The sequence below is a fragment of the Sceloporus undulatus genome, chromosome 2, assembly GCF_019175285.1.
Source record: "Sceloporus undulatus isolate JIND9_A2432 ecotype Alabama chromosome 2, SceUnd_v1.1, whole genome shotgun sequence".
Taxonomy (NCBI): Eukaryota; Metazoa; Chordata; class Lepidosauria; order Squamata; family Phrynosomatidae; genus Sceloporus; species Sceloporus undulatus.
The window spans coordinates 144,415,503-144,435,579 of record NC_056523.1 but is presented as its reverse complement, the minus strand read 5'-3'; the positions used below and the strand labels follow the sequence as shown (position 1 = coordinate 144,435,579).

General features: G+C 44.0%; 1 protein-coding gene across 1 annotated transcript; it reads right to left on the bottom strand.

Moving 5' to 3' along the window:
- Positions 1–156: 156 nt before the first annotated feature.
- On the bottom strand, positions 157–10,729 carry SYNGR2 (synaptogyrin 2). Its single transcript, XM_042452616.1, has 4 exons — positions 10,566–10,729; positions 4,349–4,586; positions 2,106–2,245; positions 157–1,430 (listed from the first exon to the last, which is right to left on the bottom strand). Exons 1-4 carry the CDS (start codon positions 10,683–10,685, stop codon positions 1,233–1,235), a joined length of 696 nt encoding a protein of 231 aa, XP_042308550.1. The 5' UTR covers positions 10,686–10,729; the 3' UTR covers positions 157–1,232.
- Positions 10,730–20,077: the final 9,348 nt, after the last annotated feature.

Sequence of the window (20,077 nt, the reverse complement as noted above, 5' to 3'; positions counted from 1 at the left end):
AGTTGAGTGTTCAGATAATCAAAAGAGGAGGCAATAGCAATAACTGAGAAATTGAATTGTTCCTTTCCATAAACAACTCCTTGCCCCTAGGAGAGCAGAATATTTTAACATCTGTGAAACTGTAGGACATAACAAAACTGACCAGACATTCTAAGGTGGTGGGAGTGACAAGATTTATTTCTACACTAAAACACTTAAAACATTCCTGAACCCAGCAGTATTTTCCAACTGTGTTTTTCCAAACACAGAAACAGTTCTCCACAGCTTCCTTGGGCAGGGACCATAAGGAGGATATAGAGAGCAAGCTCTCCCTGAAAGGTTTTGCAGCCAGTTAAGGAAAAATAGCAGTGTAAGCTTTCTGCAAGTGAATTTCCTACAACAATATACCAGGTACTTCCTTAACCTTGGCTGTTTCATTTGGCAGCTACTCCTGCAAAATTCTGTTAGAATATTTATTACAGAGGCAATTGTTATGGGCTTCAGAAAGCCTGGTCCCTACCACTGTGAACCAGGACTAAAACGGGCAGCAGACAAGGCACACGAAATTTCTATTTTCTGCAATACAATAAATTCAAAGCTTTATATACAAATTAAGGCCTTTGGGCCTAGGCTTTGGCATTTCTCACAGCTGCAGCTGAGGAGCAAGAACAAAGAAGCTACTTCACCTGCATGACTCAGTCTAGGAAGGCAGCACCATAGGAGCCATGGGAACTAAGTCCCTCCTTGGGGTTGGAAACAGTAAAAATGAGCTAAGGATACCAAGGCACCTGGTAGAAAAGGCCTGCATTACTTGACTGGTCAGGCAAGAATCCCCTTGTAGGTATCTACAGTAGAAAGGAGGAATGTGTTTCCTCTAGTGCTGGACAAAAATATTTAGCCAGTGTCAGACCAGTTGTTGGGAGTTAGCTGCAACAGCAGAGGCACCGCAGTTCAGCTTGTAATACACAGGAATCCTTCATAGATTCAGCAACAGTTAAGTCTTTCAAGGCACACAGGTCAGCAAGAAAGCCTTCCACACCCCAAGAGAAGCAAAAAGCATTTTCTGTGAGAACCTGGAGAGGGTAGGGGACAGCAGAAGTAATTCAGAACCCATTGTACACACATATATAAACCACACAAAAGGCTGTGGCACCCTAACTTCACAGTAGAGGCCTTTCCCCTAACCCAAGCAGTGAATTAATTGCACTTATGTGGCTTTCCCTGTCATCTGCTTTAAACAGTACTAGTGGCAATCAGTACACAGGTGGGGGCTGGTAGCCCTCTGAGTCCTCCACTGGTCGAGTGAAGGGTGGCTGCTGGTAGCTCTCGTGGCTGACATTGGGGTAGCTGGAGTAGGGAGGTGTAGGCCCTGGAGCTGGGTCAACATAGCTGTGGTCAAAATCTTGGACTCCCATGCGGTACCGTTGGAGGGCAAAGGTGATAAGGAGCCCCTGTGGAGAAAAACAATTAGTCTTCCAACCACCAGTCAAAAAAAGTGCTTAGCTTCTGCAGAACTGCAATATTCACACAGTATCTAAGCATCATGCCTGCCTGAGATACAGGCCTACATCCTATTGGTCCCCAACCAGAAAAAAACCATTGAATCGACTGTTAAATGAAACAGATCTCTGCTTTTTTGAGGATAGTTTGTGAGGCATCCTAATCAAGTTTTCTCTTTTCTTTCTGTTTTGCTCTTCACAGTAAGGAGGCAGCTGTTTATCTTGCCTGTTGTACATAAGCAGACACAGCTACAGCAACATCACTTCAGTAGAATCATTTTTATTGCATTGTTTATTGCAGATGTGCTGTTGCAACCTAACACTTAAGTCTGTCTATAGTCAATGGGGGTGGGTGGACTGGACTTGGATCCTGAAAAAAAGACTTTGTAAAAAGGACCTTCTTTGTCATGGGCTTTGTTAACTGAGGTATGCCTATAATGACAAGAGATAAACAATGACTCTATTACCTCCTGGTTCTGTGCTCAATTCCTTAAATGAACTAGATAGCAACTGACCATTTTGCATACCCAGTCCCCACTGCAGAAGGTAATATATAGACTGCCTAATCTTTCTGAGCTGAGCTTGAGCTTTCTTGAGACAGAGAAATTGATAAATCCTCTCACTCACCCATGAGAAAATGGAGAAGAAGCTGAAGGCAATTGAAGCACGAGCAGAATCAGCACCAATGCTTACAGCTCCAGGCTGGGTTGATGCCCACTGGTTTGTCAACACACAGAACCCAATAAACCACAGAAACGTCCAAAGAGCTGAGCAAAGAAATATCAGTGTTTAGCAACAGAGGAAGAGGCTGGATGACTTATTTCCAAGAGAAGAAAAATCATGTCATATGTTATTTTAGGGTTTAATTCCTTTAGTCGGCAAGTTAGTCTTCCCAAAGTTAACATAAGCAGAATGTTGTACCTTCCCCAAAATGGGTACCTTGAGATGTTTGGACCAATAACTCATCATTTCTGACTACTGACCCATAGGACCCAGCTAGGGCTGATGGGAAATAGATCAGAAAACATCAAAGCAAATCAAGAATGCTACTATTCTGCTATTTTCGCTTCAGGACTATAGAAGTTGTTCCCCTTTTATCATATGATCAGGTAACCAACTCAAGATGCTATGACATTTGAAAGGCTCTCTTATAGTGAACAGGCAGGTATGATCTCCCACAGCCAGAAACACAGCATGTGGGCCAACTTTTGCTTATCTGTTAAAATATGGGCCCAGATAATGGTCTCCCACTCCTGAGGAATTATGTCCGTCGTCTCCTGTTTCATGGTGGGATCTCACAACTGGCAAGCAAACTCATTAAAGCAATTGCTAACAACTTATTAGCCAGTGTGGCACAGTGGTTTGAGTGCTGGACTACGACTCTTGAGCCAGGATTCAATTCCCCACTCAGTCATGAAACAAACTGGGTGATCTAGAGCAAGTTGAATGCTCTCAGCCTCAGAGAAAGGCAATGGTAAGTAAACCTTTGCCTTTGCTAACTGCCTTAGGCTTGCCATAAGTTGGAACAACTTGAAAGCACACATCATTACCACTTTTGTTCACAATCTCTAAGACAGGGGTAGGCAACCTTTTTGAGCCGGGGGCCGGGTTGCTGTCCCTCAGACAACTGGGGGGCTGAAGCCAAAAAACAAATAATTAAATAATTCTTTAAAAATTTAAATAAATAAATAAACCGGGACAAATGTAGGACAACATTTTCAAATGGTGGGCACTTTTAAAAAAAATGGAGGACACGCAAAAAAAATTTATGATTTTTTAAAAAATGTTAATATAAATGCATGTTTCTGAGGCGTCTATAGACAATTGCCCCCCTTGCCCCTGTGCGTGAGAAGCCAAAGGCCCCGGCAGCAATCGGCGGCAGGACTGGGCTGGGGCCGGTCCCAAGGCCTCCCCGGGCCGCATCCGGCCCGCGGGCCGCAGGTTGCCTACCCCTGCTCTAAGACCAAGGATTTATCCAGAAAACAAGTCACTGGAAGTAGTGAAATTTTTCAGTTCTTTTTGTTTTGATTTTATCTGCATATTCATGGTTTTGCATGTGAACTCTCTTAAAATATTCAGTTTTCCTCACCACCCGCCCTTATGTCTTTCCTCCTCTCCCTCCTACTGATCATGTGTCACATCCAAACTCGGGCAATATTTCAAAAATTGACTTTCATCTATTTCCACAAGCTCCCTTAAATTTTACAGTCAAGGTGTTAAAATGCTTTAGTAATATTACACTTCCTCTTGACCTCTGTTGCATCTAGGTACTGGAAACAGTTGCTATGTTACTTGGCAACTGCCATCTTAGTTCCAGTACAATATAAACAGACTGACATGGAGAAGCATATTTCATTTTGGGAAATAATGGGTTAATTTTAACCGACTTGGGAAGTGTCAATGTAAAGTCCTTGGTAATTCTGACAATTGGGATGGAGAAAAGATCATGTAAAACTCAAAAAAAACAAAAAACAAAAAAGAATAAAAAATTGAAAGGAAAGGATCAAAATCAAAACCATGGACTTTGTTTTTTTCAGTCCATCTAGATGGGCCCTGAGATATTTATGGCAGGGAACAACAGGGCTTCAATTCCATGGTCTTACCAGCCCACACTTATAGAAAACTATCATGCCAGTGTTTGGGGGACATCTTCCCTGGCAGACACTCTCATTTACACAAAACAGGCACTATGCCAAGAGATCTGAGCTGCTCCAAACAGACACACAGATCATTAGGGAGCAAAACAAGGGAAACCATTGTTTTGTCCAGAGGCAGAGGAGGGGAGAGGAAAAGGAGGAAGAGAACATGGACAGAGCCCAACCCTTCTCACCAGGGACTTCCTTCAAGTGATGTGCCCAAGTGATAAATACCTGAGAAGCCCAAATCAGCTATAACAAGGTACTTGCGATCAGTTACATTGCTGATCTGTGGAAAGTAAATATCCACCATGAAGAAAAATACACAGGCCAGGAAGGCAACAACGCCAATGCCAATGCCATAACGACAAGCATCCTCGTTGTGGTTAAAGATGCAGTAGAGGTCATCTCCAGTATGAATGTTGGTGTAGCCTTCACCAATGATACAGGAGAAAACTATGAGTGCAAACAGCTGCAAAGGAGAAAGGGAGAAAAAAAAACAGTATTAAAACCTCCCAGACCAAGGAGGGGGACTCACTGGAAGTACAAGTAGTCACAATGAACTAAGGAAAACATTACTATTGCAAAAATTCAGCCACATCCTTGTGTGCATTGTAATAGCTACATGATACTCACTTGGAACAGTCCACAAACCATCAAAGGCCCTTTATAGGTCTGACCTTAAACTGAGGAGAAGAGGAGCCATAACTATGCATGTTATCAGTTGGTTAGCCATGTCAATCTGCTCATGCCATGAAATGCTGTAAGACTCTTTTGCTGCTAGATGCTCTAAGCCAGATATGGGGTCCCACTTTATATCCTGTATTGTGAACAAAGCACAACAAACTGGCCCTCCCATATTTACACTTTGTCTGCAGAGCCTTCCTCCTTAATTTCTCCCCTCAGATTAAGTCTCCTCCCCAGGTTCTTTATCCCCACTTTTTCTTTCCCTCACAGTATTACTTGCCCACGACCAACCCTCTCAGCCACCACCTATTCCATACTAGTTCCTGCCCAAATAGCCACTCTCCATGCCGGATTCACTACACATCTCCATCAAGTTTCTTATTACAACATCATTACATCAGAAAGTGGAACATCTGGCCTTATTTGGGGAAAGGAACACCTCTCCCTGTTCATCCTACCAGTTAGGAACAGAGTGGGGAATCACCATTATCTCCAGCGATCAGAGATCATGGGGGATTTCCATACACATATGTCTGCCACTCAAACAAACATCTGGAGAGGCCAAGGACACATCAGGGAATCTGCACCACTACCACCTATTTCAGACCACAGGTATAACAGGAAGGATCTGCATTCACTCTTTGTTCTCCCCAATGGGGAGTGGGAGAGCATCTGAAATCCAAACACCAGGAGTACTTTCACTCTACACAATGATAGTTCTATGATTCCACTTTAACTGTCATGGCTGCATGCTATGTAATCCTGGGAATTGTAGTTTTGGGAGGTGTGCTTAGAATCCCCAGCCAAGGAGTTCCTCTGGTGCTGTTGACCAAATTACAAACCCCAGGATTCCATGGGATGCAGCCTTGGCAGTTAAAGTTGAATAAGAGTGATATAACAGTAATGCCAATTAGGACCAGCTACAGGAGCATTCCTGAAGTTAGTACTTGGGCTTTTAAACTGGTTACACCTGCTTCATGCTGTTGCAGATGAGGGAAAGCACAGATGCTCCTAGAATTCACCCTTGGGTCTGTACACAGCTTTGCTTTCTCATGCATAGAAGGCATGGATGACTTTAGGAGAGCGGGTTTCAGTAAACTTAGAGAAGTATTGAGGGTGATCCCATGGTCAGAAATACTAAAAGAGAAGGGAGTTCAGGACGGATGGGAGTTTCTCAAAAGAGAGATACTGAAAGCACAATTTCAAACAGTTCCAGTGAGAAAGAAAAATCGAAGGTGTCTCAAGAAACCAGGATGGATGACTAAGGAACTTTCAACCGAGTTAAGTTTGAAACAGAACATGTATAAGAAATGGAAAAAGGGGGAAATCACAAAAAAGGAATTCAAAGAAATAGCAGGCATTTGTAGGGGTAAAGTCAGAAAAGCTAAAGCGCAGAATGAACTCAGGCTTGCTATACTTTCAATAAAAGTATAGTGTCTAGATCAAGAGAAGTAATAGTGCCACTGGATCAAGAGAAGTAATAGTGCCACTGTATTCTGCTCTGGTCAGGCCCCACCTGGAATATTGTGTCCAGTTCTGGGCACCACAATTCAAAAAGGACATTGAGAAACTGGAGCATGTTCAAAGGAGGGCAACTAAAATGGTGAAAGGTCTGGAAACCTTGCCCTATGAGGAACAACTCAGGGAGCTGGGGATGTTTAGCCTGGAGAAGAGAAGGTTAAGAGGTGATATGATAGCCCTGTTTAAATATTTGAAAGGATGTCATATTGAGGAGGGAGCAAGCTTGTTTTCTGCTGCTCCAGAGAACAGGACCCGGAACAATGGATGCAAGCTAAAGGAAAAGAGATTCCACCTCAACATTAGGAAGAACTTCCTGACAGTAAGGGCTGTTGGACAGTGGAACACACTCCCTCGGAGTGTAGTGGAGTCTCCTTCCTTGGAGGTCTTTAAGCAGAGGCTGGATGGCCATCTATTGGGGATGCTTTGATTGGATTTCCTGCATGGCGGGGGGTTGGACTGGATGGTCCGTGCGGTCTCTTCCAACTCTATGATTCTATGATTCTATGAAAGTTGTGTCCTCTGCTGAAGTTCAAGCAGGCACTGTTACCAGGGAGCTTGTTGCATCAAATCATGGTATTGGGTCCCTGGTGTCATCTGGGATGTGCAGAGCTGGAGAAATAAGCACCCCAACTGGCGCATGAAATTAGACCCTCCCCATTCCTGAACTACATACACAGAACCCCCCCTAAGACAAGGCACATTCATACATGAGACTAGGTACTAGAGTCCAGTTAGCTGATGAATCTCTGTAATGTGTCAACATCTGGCAAAACTCCAGCCCCTCTCTCTACTACCCTAAAAAGTTTTTCAAGGCATCAAGAACTGAAAACTGGTTATGAGTTCTTTAATAGTGACAAGATTTTAAAGAATTTGGAGAATTGCTTGCTGAATCCCGGTTGGGGAAAACCCCAGAGGACTATAGCAAAAAAAAAAAAAAGGACTTCAAACCTCAATTCATTTATTACGACACATATTTTTCTGGACTATATTCATCAGATGAATGTATATATCCAGGTCTAAATATATTTATGAGAGCCAACATGGTGTTGTGGCTTGAGCATTGGACTACAACTCTTGGAGATCAGGGTTCAATTTCTCACTCAAGCATGGGCAAGTCACATGCTCTCAACCTCAGGGGGACCAGATGTCACATCTGCAACAGGCACTGCAAAACATAGGACTGTCAAGAAAATATAGAACATTACAAAATAAATAAAAGCTAAAGACAATCAAATAAATTTAAATTCATGCTTCTTTGTCATGTTCAAAATGGAGAACATTTTAAAATTCCTCCTGGAAAGAAGGCTGAATTGTAGAGCATGTCCTGGAAAAGGAGGATGTCTGGTCACCCTGCTCAGAAGAAGGCAAGGGCAAACCTGCTCTGAACAAATCTTGCCAGGAAAACACTTAGGGTCACCATAAGTAAAAAATGACTTTAAAAAACAACAAAAATATGTGTATGGATATAAGCAGAGGCTTGGAATAAGAACTGTAAGAACTAAGACAGGAGAGTCCAGAGAGTAGGTTTCCCTCAGAATATTTCTTTAGGGGGTCCCTTTTGATAAAACTGGGCTGCTCTCTCCTTTCCAAAAAGATTTTCATTTTCACTTTTGCTTAGTTTGCCAAATTTCCCCGTAATCAGGGATTTTCCTAAACCTATAAACATTTATGTCAGGGGATCTCCAGGACCTTTGGACAGGAGGATCCAGATGGTGCTGCTGCAACAACACCACGTTGCAAAAAAGCCTAGATCAAATTCCCATGCGGGTCAGCAGGCGCTAGTAAAAAGGGAGCCAGAACCAGGAGCTGGCCTCCTGCCCTTCCCTCTCTACTTATGGTCTATCAGCTGACACCCATATGACCAGCCTGCTTAGAGAAACAACCGGCTGGATGGAGTTGGCTACATAGGGCTCAGCAGAACAATAGCAACCCTTGCCCTTTGGCTAGACCCTAATCACCTAAAAGCTTGCACCTATCCACCCCACACTTTAAGCACCAGTAGCATAAAGGCTTGTATCCATCCATCCAGCTAGCCACTCAAAACCCTAATACAGTAACCTAAAGGCTTGCACCTACACACTAACCAATCCAAAGCCCTAGTAACCTAAAGGCTTCTATCTACCCACCTGAACACCTAGTAGCTTTTAGGCTTGCATCCACCCATGGGCCTACCTGAACCCCTAAGTAGCCTAAAGGCTTGTATCAATCCCCCCATACCCATACAAAGCTCTAGTAACCTAAAGGTTTGCATCCAACCATCAACCCATCTGAACCCCTAGTAGTCTAAAAGCTTGCATCCACCCATGCATCCAAAACCCTAGTAACCTAAAGGCTTGCATCTACCCATGCAACCAAAACCCTAGTAACCTAAAGGCTTGCATCCACCCACTGACCTACCTGAACCCCTAGTAGCCTAAAGGCTTGCATCAATCCCCCCATACCCATCCAAAGCTCTAGTAACCTAAAGGCTTGCATCCATGCACCAAAAGCCATAGTAGCCTAAAGGCTTGCATCCACCAGATGCCCTAGTAACAAGCTCTAGTAGGTTAAAAGCTTGCACCCACCCACCCAAAGAAGCCTACTAACCTAAGAGACTGCATCCACCAAAGTTCCACACGAGGCAGGCCCCACCATGGGTGGGGGTGGGAGGTGTCCAAGGCAGCACAGGGGGCATATGTGGGGCCAGGGTGCACCTGCACGGTTCCCTTCAGGCTCCAAGCCAGAGCACCTCCACTGCAAAGGGATCTTGCAAAACCTTTGAGACTAACTGAAAGAGGGTAAAGTTGGTAGCAGGAGCTTTCCTAGACTTGAGTCTACTTCCTCAGATGCTTAAGGAAGGAGGCTCAAGTCAACGGAAGCTCCTGCTATCAACTTCTCTATTTCAGTTAGTCTCAAAGGTGGTGCAAGATCCCTTTGTATAATGACTTTCCAGCTTAAAAGGGCCAGGGTTTTGAATTCTTCCTCGGAGGGAGTTTGCAGAGGCAAGACAGAGAAGCAAAGAGACCTCTCTGCAGCCCCTGCCCCAGGGTGACCAATGTCCTCCTTTTCCAGCCTTGCATCCAGAACAGATTCCCAAATGCCCTCTATTTTGAGCAGGACTAAGAAGCATGGATTTATCTTTCTATGAGTGTTCTTAGAACACTATGGGTTCCTTCGGGGAGAAAGGCAGGATAGAATTTAAATAAATAAATAAAATCCTTAGCTTTTATTTTCTGTCCAGGAAGAATTCCACAGTGTCCTCCATTTTGAGCATAACTAAGAAACATGAACTGATATTTATATGAGTGTTTTTAGCCTCTTATTTTCTGTCCAGAAGGAATTCCAAAGGGTCCTCCATTCTGAGCATGCCTAAGAAGCATGAATTTCTGTGAGTGTTTTAAGCCTTGCATTTGGTGATGTCCTCCATTTTCCTTGGGTGTCTTCCATTTAGCAGTGCCTTGTGCGGTGAGGACACCCGGTCACCCTGGCCTGGCCACGTCAAGGGGGAGAAGAGTTGGGTTTCTCCCCTGGGTCTCTCCTCAGGTGGCCCCAGTTCCAGCAGTGTCCCAGGCTCCTCCTCGTGGTTGGTGCCACTGAGGGCCCAGGTACCTTGACCACACCTTGGAAGAGGAGGCCACACCTGTGGAGCCAAGGCCTCCATTCACCAATGCTTAGGAGCGCAAACTATTCCAGGGTTGTATCCACACTGCAGAAATAATCCGGTTTCACCAGGGTTACCAGAAGTCCTGACGGCAAAGGAGGACCAGGCACAGCAAAATGTAAAGTCTTCCAGAAAAATGGAGGGCAGGACTAAAGAAAAGCTAAAAACACCCACAGGAATATAAATTCAGACCTCTTAAGTCCCGTTCAAAATGGAGGACACTTTGGAATTCCTGCTGGACAGAAAATAGAAGGCTAAAAACACTCATATAAAAATAAATTCTTGCTTCTTAGTCCTGCTCAAAATGGTGGCCATTTGGGGATTCCTCCTGGACAGTTGAAGGCTGAAATGGAGGACATGTCAAGGAAACGGAGGACCTCTGGGGCCCCACAACAAACTCCAACTCCCAGAATTCCATAGCCTTGAGCCAGAAAAGAGTTAAAGCGGTGCCAAACCGGGTTATTTCTCCAGTGTGGATGCAGCTTGGGTTGGGAAAGCACGGGGGGGCGGCCTGCGAGGCACACACACAACACCAACAACACCACAAACACTCCCAGAGAGACCCCATCCTCCTCCCTGACCCTTGGGCCTGAGCCCACTTACGGCGCTGAGGAGGCGCGCAATGACTTGAGGCTGCTGTAGGAAGCGCCACAGGTCGAAGGCGCCTCCCGCCTTGGCCGCCCCATAGGCCCCGCCACCGCCACCGCCACGGCCTTCCTCCATGGCTCCCCCGGCCTAGAGCTGACTGGGCCGCCTCGCCCAAAATTGTGTTTCCTGGTCCGCAGGCCCCGCCTTCCCACCCGGCCCTCAGGGAGGAGACTGCCGAGCGAGGTGGCTCCCTTCCTTCCCTGCGGGCTCCTTTAGGCAAGGCCTTCTCCATGTTGTTGTGACCTTCGAATCGAGGCCTTCCCGACTTATGGAGACCCGCCTAGGGAGACCCCATCATGGGGTTTTCTTGGCGAGGTTCTTCAGAACGTGTTTGCCATGGCCCTCCTCTGAGGCTGAGAGAGTGTGATGTATTGCCCAAAGCCACCCCAGTGGGCTTCCATGGCCCAGCTGGGATTCAAACCCATAAATATATCTTATTGTTATTATCATGTTTTAACTATTTAATTCTAATTGAGTTTTATTATTATGCAAAGCAAGGGGAGATGTAAGAGGACAGTATTACGTCGTTATTGCTTGTATTATGTGTTTTTATTTTGTGTTGTAATCCAGAGGAGGGAAATATAAATAAAAAATACAATCTTATTATGTGGTCCAATCCAAAACACACTGCAGAAATAATCCAGTTTGAGACCCCTTTAGCTGCACTAGGGAATCTTGGGAATTGTAGTTTGTTGTGGCACCAGAGCTCTCTCTGAGAGAGAAGATTCCCAGAGCTCCCTAGCATTGAGCCAGGGCAGTTAAAGCGGTCTCAAATTGTGGCCTGTTACAGACTGCCAAAATAAAGCTGCTTGGGGTCTCTTTGGAGGTATGCTGTTTAAATGATGCATGCGTCCTAAGAGTCCGGAGGTCGTGCCAAAGCCACACTCCATTCCTAAGCACTGGAATGCAGCTTTGGTTCAGCTTCCGGATTCTTAGGGTGCATGCATCATTTAAACAGCATACCTCCAAAGAGACCCCAAGGAGCTTTATTTTGGCAGTCTGTAATAGGCCATTGTTATTTCTGCAGTGTGTTCTGGACCCTCATGGTAGTAGTGGTGTTCTTTCAAGTCATTTCCATAAGTTGACTGTAAGGTGAACCTGTCATGGGGTTTTCTTGGCATGGTTTCTTCAGAGGGGTTTTTGCCATGGCCATCCTCTGAGGCTGAGAGAGAGTGACTCGCCCAAGGTCACCCGATCGGTTTCCATGGCCGAGCAGGGATCCAAACCCTGGTCTCAAGAGTCATAATCCGACACTCAAACCACTACGCCATGTTGGCTGATAAAATAGGTTTCCTTGATAGTGGCAAGTTTACATGGTGAAACAGGAGACAATGGACATATGTACTTTCTCAGGAATGGGAGAGCATTATGAGCCTGGGCCCAAATTTTAATAATTTAACAAATCTTGGCCCACATGCTGTTTTTCTGGCTGTGAGAGATCATGCCTGCAGCCTGCCTAGCAATAGCAATAGCAAGTACATTTCTATACTGCTTATCAGTGCACTTAAGCACTCTCTAAGCTGTTTACAAAGTGTAAGCTAACTGCCCCCATCAATCTGGGTATTCATTTTAGCAACCTTGGAAGGATGCTATGCTAGCCTGAGTCGAGCTTCAGCCCTTTTGCTAGTACTGAACTCGCAACTGTGTGGTTTGCGAATGACTTGAGTGGCTGCAGTACAGGCATGTAACCACTGCACCATAATAATCCATTTTGACACCACTTCAACTGCCATGGTTCAGTACTCTGGAATTCTGGGAATTGTAGATGGCTGTGGCACCAAAATTGTGTCAAACTGGATTATTTCTGCAGTGCGGAGGCAGCCCTAGTCTAAAACAAACTACTCTACACCACCACACTCAGTCATTCCCAAAGTCTGGTCTTCCAGGTATTTTGAACCTCAGCTCCCAGAATCCCAGACCATTGGCCAAGATGACTTTGGCCTCTGGAAGCTGAAGTCCAAAATTACCTGGAGGACCAGAGTTTGTTTGATGGTTCTCCAAAGTTTGGTCTTCCAGTAACATCAAAAATCCACCAAACTGATACCTTTATTGTGACAACCAGAATGCACAAAATTTATATGCTGCAAGCTTTAAAAGCTCCACTGACTGCTTCAGCAGGCAAAGGTGTTAAGAGTCATTTGCTGTGTGCCTTCAAGTTGTTCCCAAATTATGGTGATCCTAAGGGATTTTCTTGGCAGATTTGTTCAGAAGAGGTTTGCCATGGCCTTCCCCTGAGGCTGAGAGGGTGTGACTTGCCCAAGATTACCCAGTGGGTTTCCATGGCTCAGTGGGGAATCAAACCCTGGTCTCCAGCGTCTTATCACACTGCCTGCCATCAACACAGAACAATACACATGCAAATCACTCCTACATTCCCAGGTTCACACAGTATATATAGACCCACTTTTTCCAGCCAAGCATTCTCTGAAGATGCCAGCCACAGATGCTGGCGAAACGTCAGGAAGAAACTCTTCTAGAACATGGCCACATAGACCGCAAAACCCACAAAAAACCACACTGGGGCTAATTTTGGCAGTAAAGAGAGATTAAAGTGCATTTAAAGCAGCCCATAAATAAAGCGAAAATGGTGAATAATTGCACAAATGATTGTCACATGCAATTGCGCAAATCAAGTGACATCAGAAACACATTGTTGCTGAAATCCCAAAAGTAAAAAAATGTATTAATGCTTCTTTGTGACCACATTAATGGTGGGTTTTGTGTGACATCATGTGAAATTGTTTTGCATCATTACGCCATTTTTGCAGGATATTTATGGGACAAACTCCCAATCTCCTTTGTGTGCTAAACTTCGTAGTCCAACACTCAAACCACTACGCCATTCTGGCTCATAGATTTTATAAAGCATGCTTAAAATAACTTCTGGTGGAAAACATCCAAGAAGGGATATACTGCCTTCACTAATCTGTGCATCTGTGTATAGCCCCTGATGTCTTTTTGCACAGCAGGGATTGTTTAAAGCCAATTAATATGAGATCAAGTTCTTTTAGATTTGTTTAAGTCCATTTCTGCTAGAACAGAGTGGTTTAATGGATCCAATGTTTTAGACCTTGACTATACTAGAGATCATATTGCAAACATGTGTTGGATAATGGAGCACATTAACGGATTTTGGAAGAAAATCAGCCTGTGCTTTATAGATTATAGCAAAGTCTTTGATTGTATAGAAATGGAAAACTATGGATCACTCTTAAAGAAATGGGTGTGTCACAACAGAACAAGTGGCTACTGTTAGGAGAAAATACAAAGAAATGTGGAAAGTGCAAAGGCAGATTTAGAACTGGACATTAAGAAAAAAAAATAATGACCACATATTATTTATATAACTTTAAAGTAGACAATGAAGACAATTAAATAGTTCAAGATTTTCTATAACTTGGCTCAGTGACTAATCAGAAGTGAGAGTGCAGTTAAGAAATCAGAAGACTAGGACTTGGATCAATTATTTAGCTATAGTACTTTCCTTTTGCACATGCCAGATGGGCACAGTTTCTAAACTGTACTGAGAGCCAGTAACTTCATGAATCTGTTCCAAACATTGCTAACTCTTGGTTGAAAGAGCAAAAATGTATTGCTGCTGGTGTTTCAACATTTTGTACCTAGCTAACAACCTTCAGACATCTTTATGGTAGCTGAAACCTTTTCAGACTGTAAGTCCTTAAAGCTAATTGTCTCCACCCTCTGGTTGAGTTCTTTCTCCATCTCATTCTGGATCAGATAAGATAGGCAGAAAAAATTAAACATCTGAAACATGTTTACTGCTAATTAAGTATAGGTTCAGGAGCAAATGCCCAGTTTTCTGGAGGATAGTCTTGATTATTTCGTAATAAGAGGGACTGTGCTACATTTGTTCCTAGGCAGAAATAAATAAGTTGGCATGTACATGGGAGGGGCACAGGCCATTGGTGCAACCAATGGGAAACAGCCAGAAAATCAATTTTCTGGACACATTTTTGCCCAGCCTTGTCCAAAAGCAACAGAGAACACTAGTCACATTTTCTTCTTCACTTAAATGAAAGAAGAGGAAGTGAAAATACTAACCCAGCTGATGGAAGTGATACCTTTGCAGCACAATTTTGGCCCATTTATTTATTAATTCATTCTATGATGTCTGCTTTAATAAAGCATGGTAGACAGGCAAAAACAAGTAAGAGGAAAAGGTCCTTAGATATGCTGGCTCCTTAACGATTAAGGTTTTAAAAATTATAACCAAAATTTTAAATTCTTCCTGTAAATTAACCAGCAGGTAGCACAAATTCTTATAACAAGTTTGCCTGAAAATTCTAAATGTAAATACTAAATGTAACTATTAGACATAATGACATGAAATAACATGTAAATAAGCATGTCTGTCAGGGATACTTTCCCTATGGATTCCTGTGCTAGCAAAGGAATGGACTAAATATTTATTTATTCCATTTATATGCCACCTGTCTTATCTAAATTAAGTTTCAATTTGTTTGCCCTCATACAATCCATTGCAGATAGGCATTGGTTCTGCACTGAGACAGATTCCTGGGAATCAGACAGAATGGAAAGTCAAAGTTGAGTGTCATCAGCATACTGTAACACCAAACTCCAGGATAACTTTTCCCAATGAAAGACAGAACTAGGTTCTTGGGGATCCTGAAAAATGCTGCTCAGACTAATCTTCCCCATCTGAGAAGGATATTGCTGTTGTTATCACTCTTCTGTCACACACATGAAATAATTGTTTCTCCACTGTATGTGTGTCTGGGGAGCCGAGTTGTGCTGTATTTTTATTAACCTGGATGGAATTGGGATACTGGAAGTAGAGTCCATTCCTAGGATGTTTTACCTTTGATATTTGATTAAATGGTATTTGAAGTATTCAGGATGGAAAAGATGGCTTGGTTATAGATGAAAACCGCTTGCTTGTCTGCCAAATTATCTATGTGGATCGTATTGTCGGGTATTTGAATGATCATAGAATCGTAGAGTTGGAAGAGACCACAAGGGCCATCCAGTCAAAACCCCTGCCATGCAGGAAATCTCAATCAAAACATCCCATCCAGCCTCTGCTTAAAGACCTCCAAAGAAGGAGGCTCCACCACACTCCGAGGGAGTGTGTTCCACTGTCGAACAGCCCTTACTGTCAGGAAGTTCCTCCTAATGTTGAGGTGGGATCTCTTTTCCTGTAGTTTGCATCCATTGTTCCGAGTCCTGTTCTCTGGAGCAGCAGAAAACAAGCTTGCTCCCTTCTTAATGAACTTCACTACTGTGTTTTATAAATGTTTGGACATGAGTGATAACTTCGGTGTGTCTAGGGGTCATTTCTTCAGCAGATCCTGTTAAGGGCCTACCTCTCCCGACCCCAGAGAAAAATGTATGGAATGGAGTATCCTGTAAGAGGACACAAATGGCTGGCTACACTCAAAATAGGAGCATTCACACTGTAACATTTTCTTCCAGGTCCCACCTATATTTGGTTTGTTGGTGGTAGTGATTATTAGTTACACATTACATTTGTTCTTATTGTAGCAATCCATAATTGTTTTTAAATAGCATTTTACAATTTCCCGTTTTTCCCCCCATGTCGTAGTATTGCAGGGGTGGAAAGATTTTGGAGTTAGTCCACTCCTTACCGATGAGCCCCTTTTACATAACTATGAAGGTACAAAACCATTCCCCAGTTTTCACTTGGGCAACCATTGAGAAGACCCTGGGGCCCATATGCACTTTCCCTGCTCCTTTATAAAGCAAATATGTAAAAGATAAACATTTTAATTCATTTAAACTTGCACATCTCTGCCACAATAATTCCCTCTAGTACTGAACTTGTGTGGCTAAGTCCTTGTCAGTTTGAAAGTGAAAGCCGATAAGAAACAGTTTCTACCTAGGTAGAAGACTCCCTAGGTAGAAGGAAATATCAGTTTGTAAATTAACCAGAAGAGTAACACCCACCCAGTTGAGGCCTCTGAGCTACTGGGGATGCTGAATCATGGAGAAATCTTAATATGTAAAGCTGTACCTGAGAAGGCTGGAGTGGTGTGGCATGTGTTACACTGGGAGTAGAACTACTCTGTAAGGACCTGTTCCCCTTTGTATGTTATATTTCTTGCATTTAGAGAATGCCTGTTTGCAGCTTCTGTGAGTTATCAATTAAATCTGTGTTTGTGAGAAGTTGAGACAGTGGAGGCATCTATACCAGTGTATTAGGCCCATGAGTGTCTCTAGATACCCCTCCTCTTTTGATATCAGTAATGTAATAAAACATAGGCCGCATGACCCTTCCACAACCCTGAATGTGAATGCCATGATAAATGAATAGCCCCCACATGTAGGCTAGCAAGGCAGAGGTTGTATGGGCCCCCTCCTGTTTGACTGATCAATTTTGGACATCTTAGAGGAGGTGTGGAGACCCAGATCTATAGGACAATGGGATACAAAGTACTGGTGATCTTGAGTGCTAATCCTCTCTGCCTCAGAAATATGTGTCTATTGCCATTCATTCACACCTCAGTGTTACCACCTTGGAAAACCTTAACTCACTTGCAAGGTACTTCAAAGAACCTCAAAGCCATTTGGTCTTTTCAGCCCCTTGGAATCTGCCCCAAGGCATAATTTTGGTATAAATATTGGGACCTTTTCAGTAATTCCCTAGATTAGTCCAGCAACAGGCAGAAATGCTGTCGGTTTGCTTGACTAGAACCTCTATCATTCGCCATTCAGGAGCGATTGAGTTATTTATCTGCGATTGGAATCAAGATCCACATACTGTAGGTAATTATCACTGTTAGTGAAGCTTTACATCTATTCCAACCTCCCAACTTTGATTTCTCTAGATCAGATGTGCACAACTTGGCAGTAGGTGGGAGCCAAAATTAAAATAGACTAAACTTTTTCAAGCCACAGAATCAATGGACAGACCTTGCAGGATGGGTATTCTGCCATCTTCCTCTGCCACCGCCACCTGGCCTTCTCCTCAGGACAAGGCAGGTGCTGGAGGAGCCTTGCAGGGCAAGCATTTACCCTCCTTCATCGCCACCTGGCCTTCTCCTTGGCAGAAAACTAGGCAGCTAAAGAGCCATGAGAGACAAGCATTTGCTGTCAAGGAAAAAGCAACATGGGATATACAGTAAAGAAATAAAAGATGTATGTGAGAGTCAGGGTGACTCAGCAGAAGCCAATTGGGAACCACACAGGTGTAAATGATAATGCAATTAACAAGTCCTGAATGCCAAGGACAAGAAATGCAAAGTGGATAATTGGACACACCTGACAATTGTTAAGTGGTCAAGGCTGAGATGATGAAATCACTAATTGTAGGATGAACCAAGAGAACCAATGAGAATGGTGTACACGCCTACTGGGTGGAAACAGACAACAGTGGGTGGTACCATGCATTGACTATAATAATGACTATGCATCCCAATGTATTTTGTGGGTAGTAGTAGTGGGTAGTAGAGTATTGTTGTGTTGGATAGTTTTGGAGCTGTATATAGTAGAATAAAGTAGATCTTTTATATAAGACTACTGAGTTGTCTGGTGTCTTGGGTGAAGATACAAGAACCAGCTGGATCCTGAAGAAGGGTGAAGACTTCTGTGGAAGCAAGAGTGAGAAGGCTTGGAGAGTTTGTCGGGGTCTTCAGCCTATTCTCTGTAACTCTGCTAAGCTATAACCACTGGCCAAAACTGGTCAGCGCGGTGCACAACCAGGTGGTGAGTTCGAGCCAGAGGTAAAGAGCTACAACTCCCATCATCCCTGACATTTGCCTATCCTCTTGCTGCTCCTCCTCCATCCAGCCTTCTCAGGAAAAAGCTGAGCAAGTGTTCACCTGTCTTCCTCCCCTCCTCCTCTGCAGGCCTTCCCCTCAGGAGGAAGGTGAGCAGCAGGGGTGCCTTAAAGTTGTTGCACATCCTCATGGGCCATCCAAAATCCTTTGGCGGGTCACATGCACCCTCTGGGCCTTATACTGTGCTGGCCTGCTCTAGACTTTGTGTGTGTGTGTGTATGTATGGTTATTTGCTTGTATGAGTGCGTTTCTTCCCCCCCCCCCCTTTAAATAAAACTCATTATTATTGGGAATCTGCCTCTGGAGTTCTGTGTACTTTGGGACCCTGTAATAATAATAATAATAATAATAATAATAATAATAATAATAATATATTTATATTTCCTGCCTCCCGACAGGATCGAGGTGGGATTACAACCTAACAAAATACGTAAAAATACAATATAACAATAATTTCCATTAAAAGATAGGTCTATCATAAAACAACCATATCAATAGGATAAACAATAATCATAGTCAGTGGGGAGCAGTATCTTCTATTCCAGATCAGGTGGGTAAGCCCACCGGAAGAGTTGGGAGAGATCCCATGGCTGATTACCCCAGCTATTAGATATTTCTGTATTTGAGCTAAATATAATTCCCCTGAGTAAACTTAATGTTTTTGGAGTGTCCTCCCCAGACACATCCACAGAGGGTGACAAGTGGTCCTCAAACCTTTTTGGCTACTACCCCTTTCCTCTTAGGCAACAATCCTAGTGTCTCCCAACATCTATTTCTTGATATTAGGTCTACTGCTTGTGCAGCAGACAGTTGGCCAGTGGCATCTACCTCAGCCATACCTGGCTTACCATCTTCTCCTCCTTCTGAGCCTCTCATGTGTCAATATAGCAGTGGCAGCAGCCCAGGCCTGTTCCTCCCTCTCACTTGTGCAGCCTTACAACAAAAGGAAAGCAACCTGTTGGTGTGCTGCTTGGTTGCTGCTTCCACAGTGATGAGTACAAAGGGAGCAGCACCCAAGCAGTTGGCTGAGCAGTGAGCCAGAAGCCTCTTGTGCCCATGCCAGCCTTGCGACAAAGGTCAACATGGGCCGAGGGCTGCTCGGTCGCTGCTACCTTTGCATCCAATTACTCTGGGAACAGCAACCAAGTAGCTGGCTGAGCAGCTATCAAAACCTCTCACTCATGCTGGCCTTGCAGCAAAGGGCTATGTGGTCATGAAGCTTCTTGGTTGCTGCTTGACTGGCTGCTCAATTACTGCTCCCAAGGTGATTGGCTACAAAGGGAGAAGCTTCTTCCAGCAAGGAGTACCCATCTTTGCTGTGGTGGAGAGGGGTGCAGCCAGCTTCCCACTTTTCTCCCTGGCAAGGAAAACTCTCAACCTGAGAGAGTGGAGAGAGAGGCAAAGGACTCTTTCAAGGACTCAACCCCAGATATTCTTCCTTCCCCTGAGATGTGCCTTCTTCACATAGCTTCATCATCCCCCGCCCCTGCCCAAACACACGCATTGTTTCTGATGAAAGAAAGCAGGAGCAGGAGCACAGCCCCAATTTACCAGCCAAGTTCCAGCAAAACTCACAAAGCTTATGCAAGGTCCTACATAAGAAAGATCCATTTAGCAGCCACTTCTCCCCCATTGCCATGTGCTCTAACTCTGCATCTCCACCATGGTCCTAAAGGCTGCTGGTGCCCA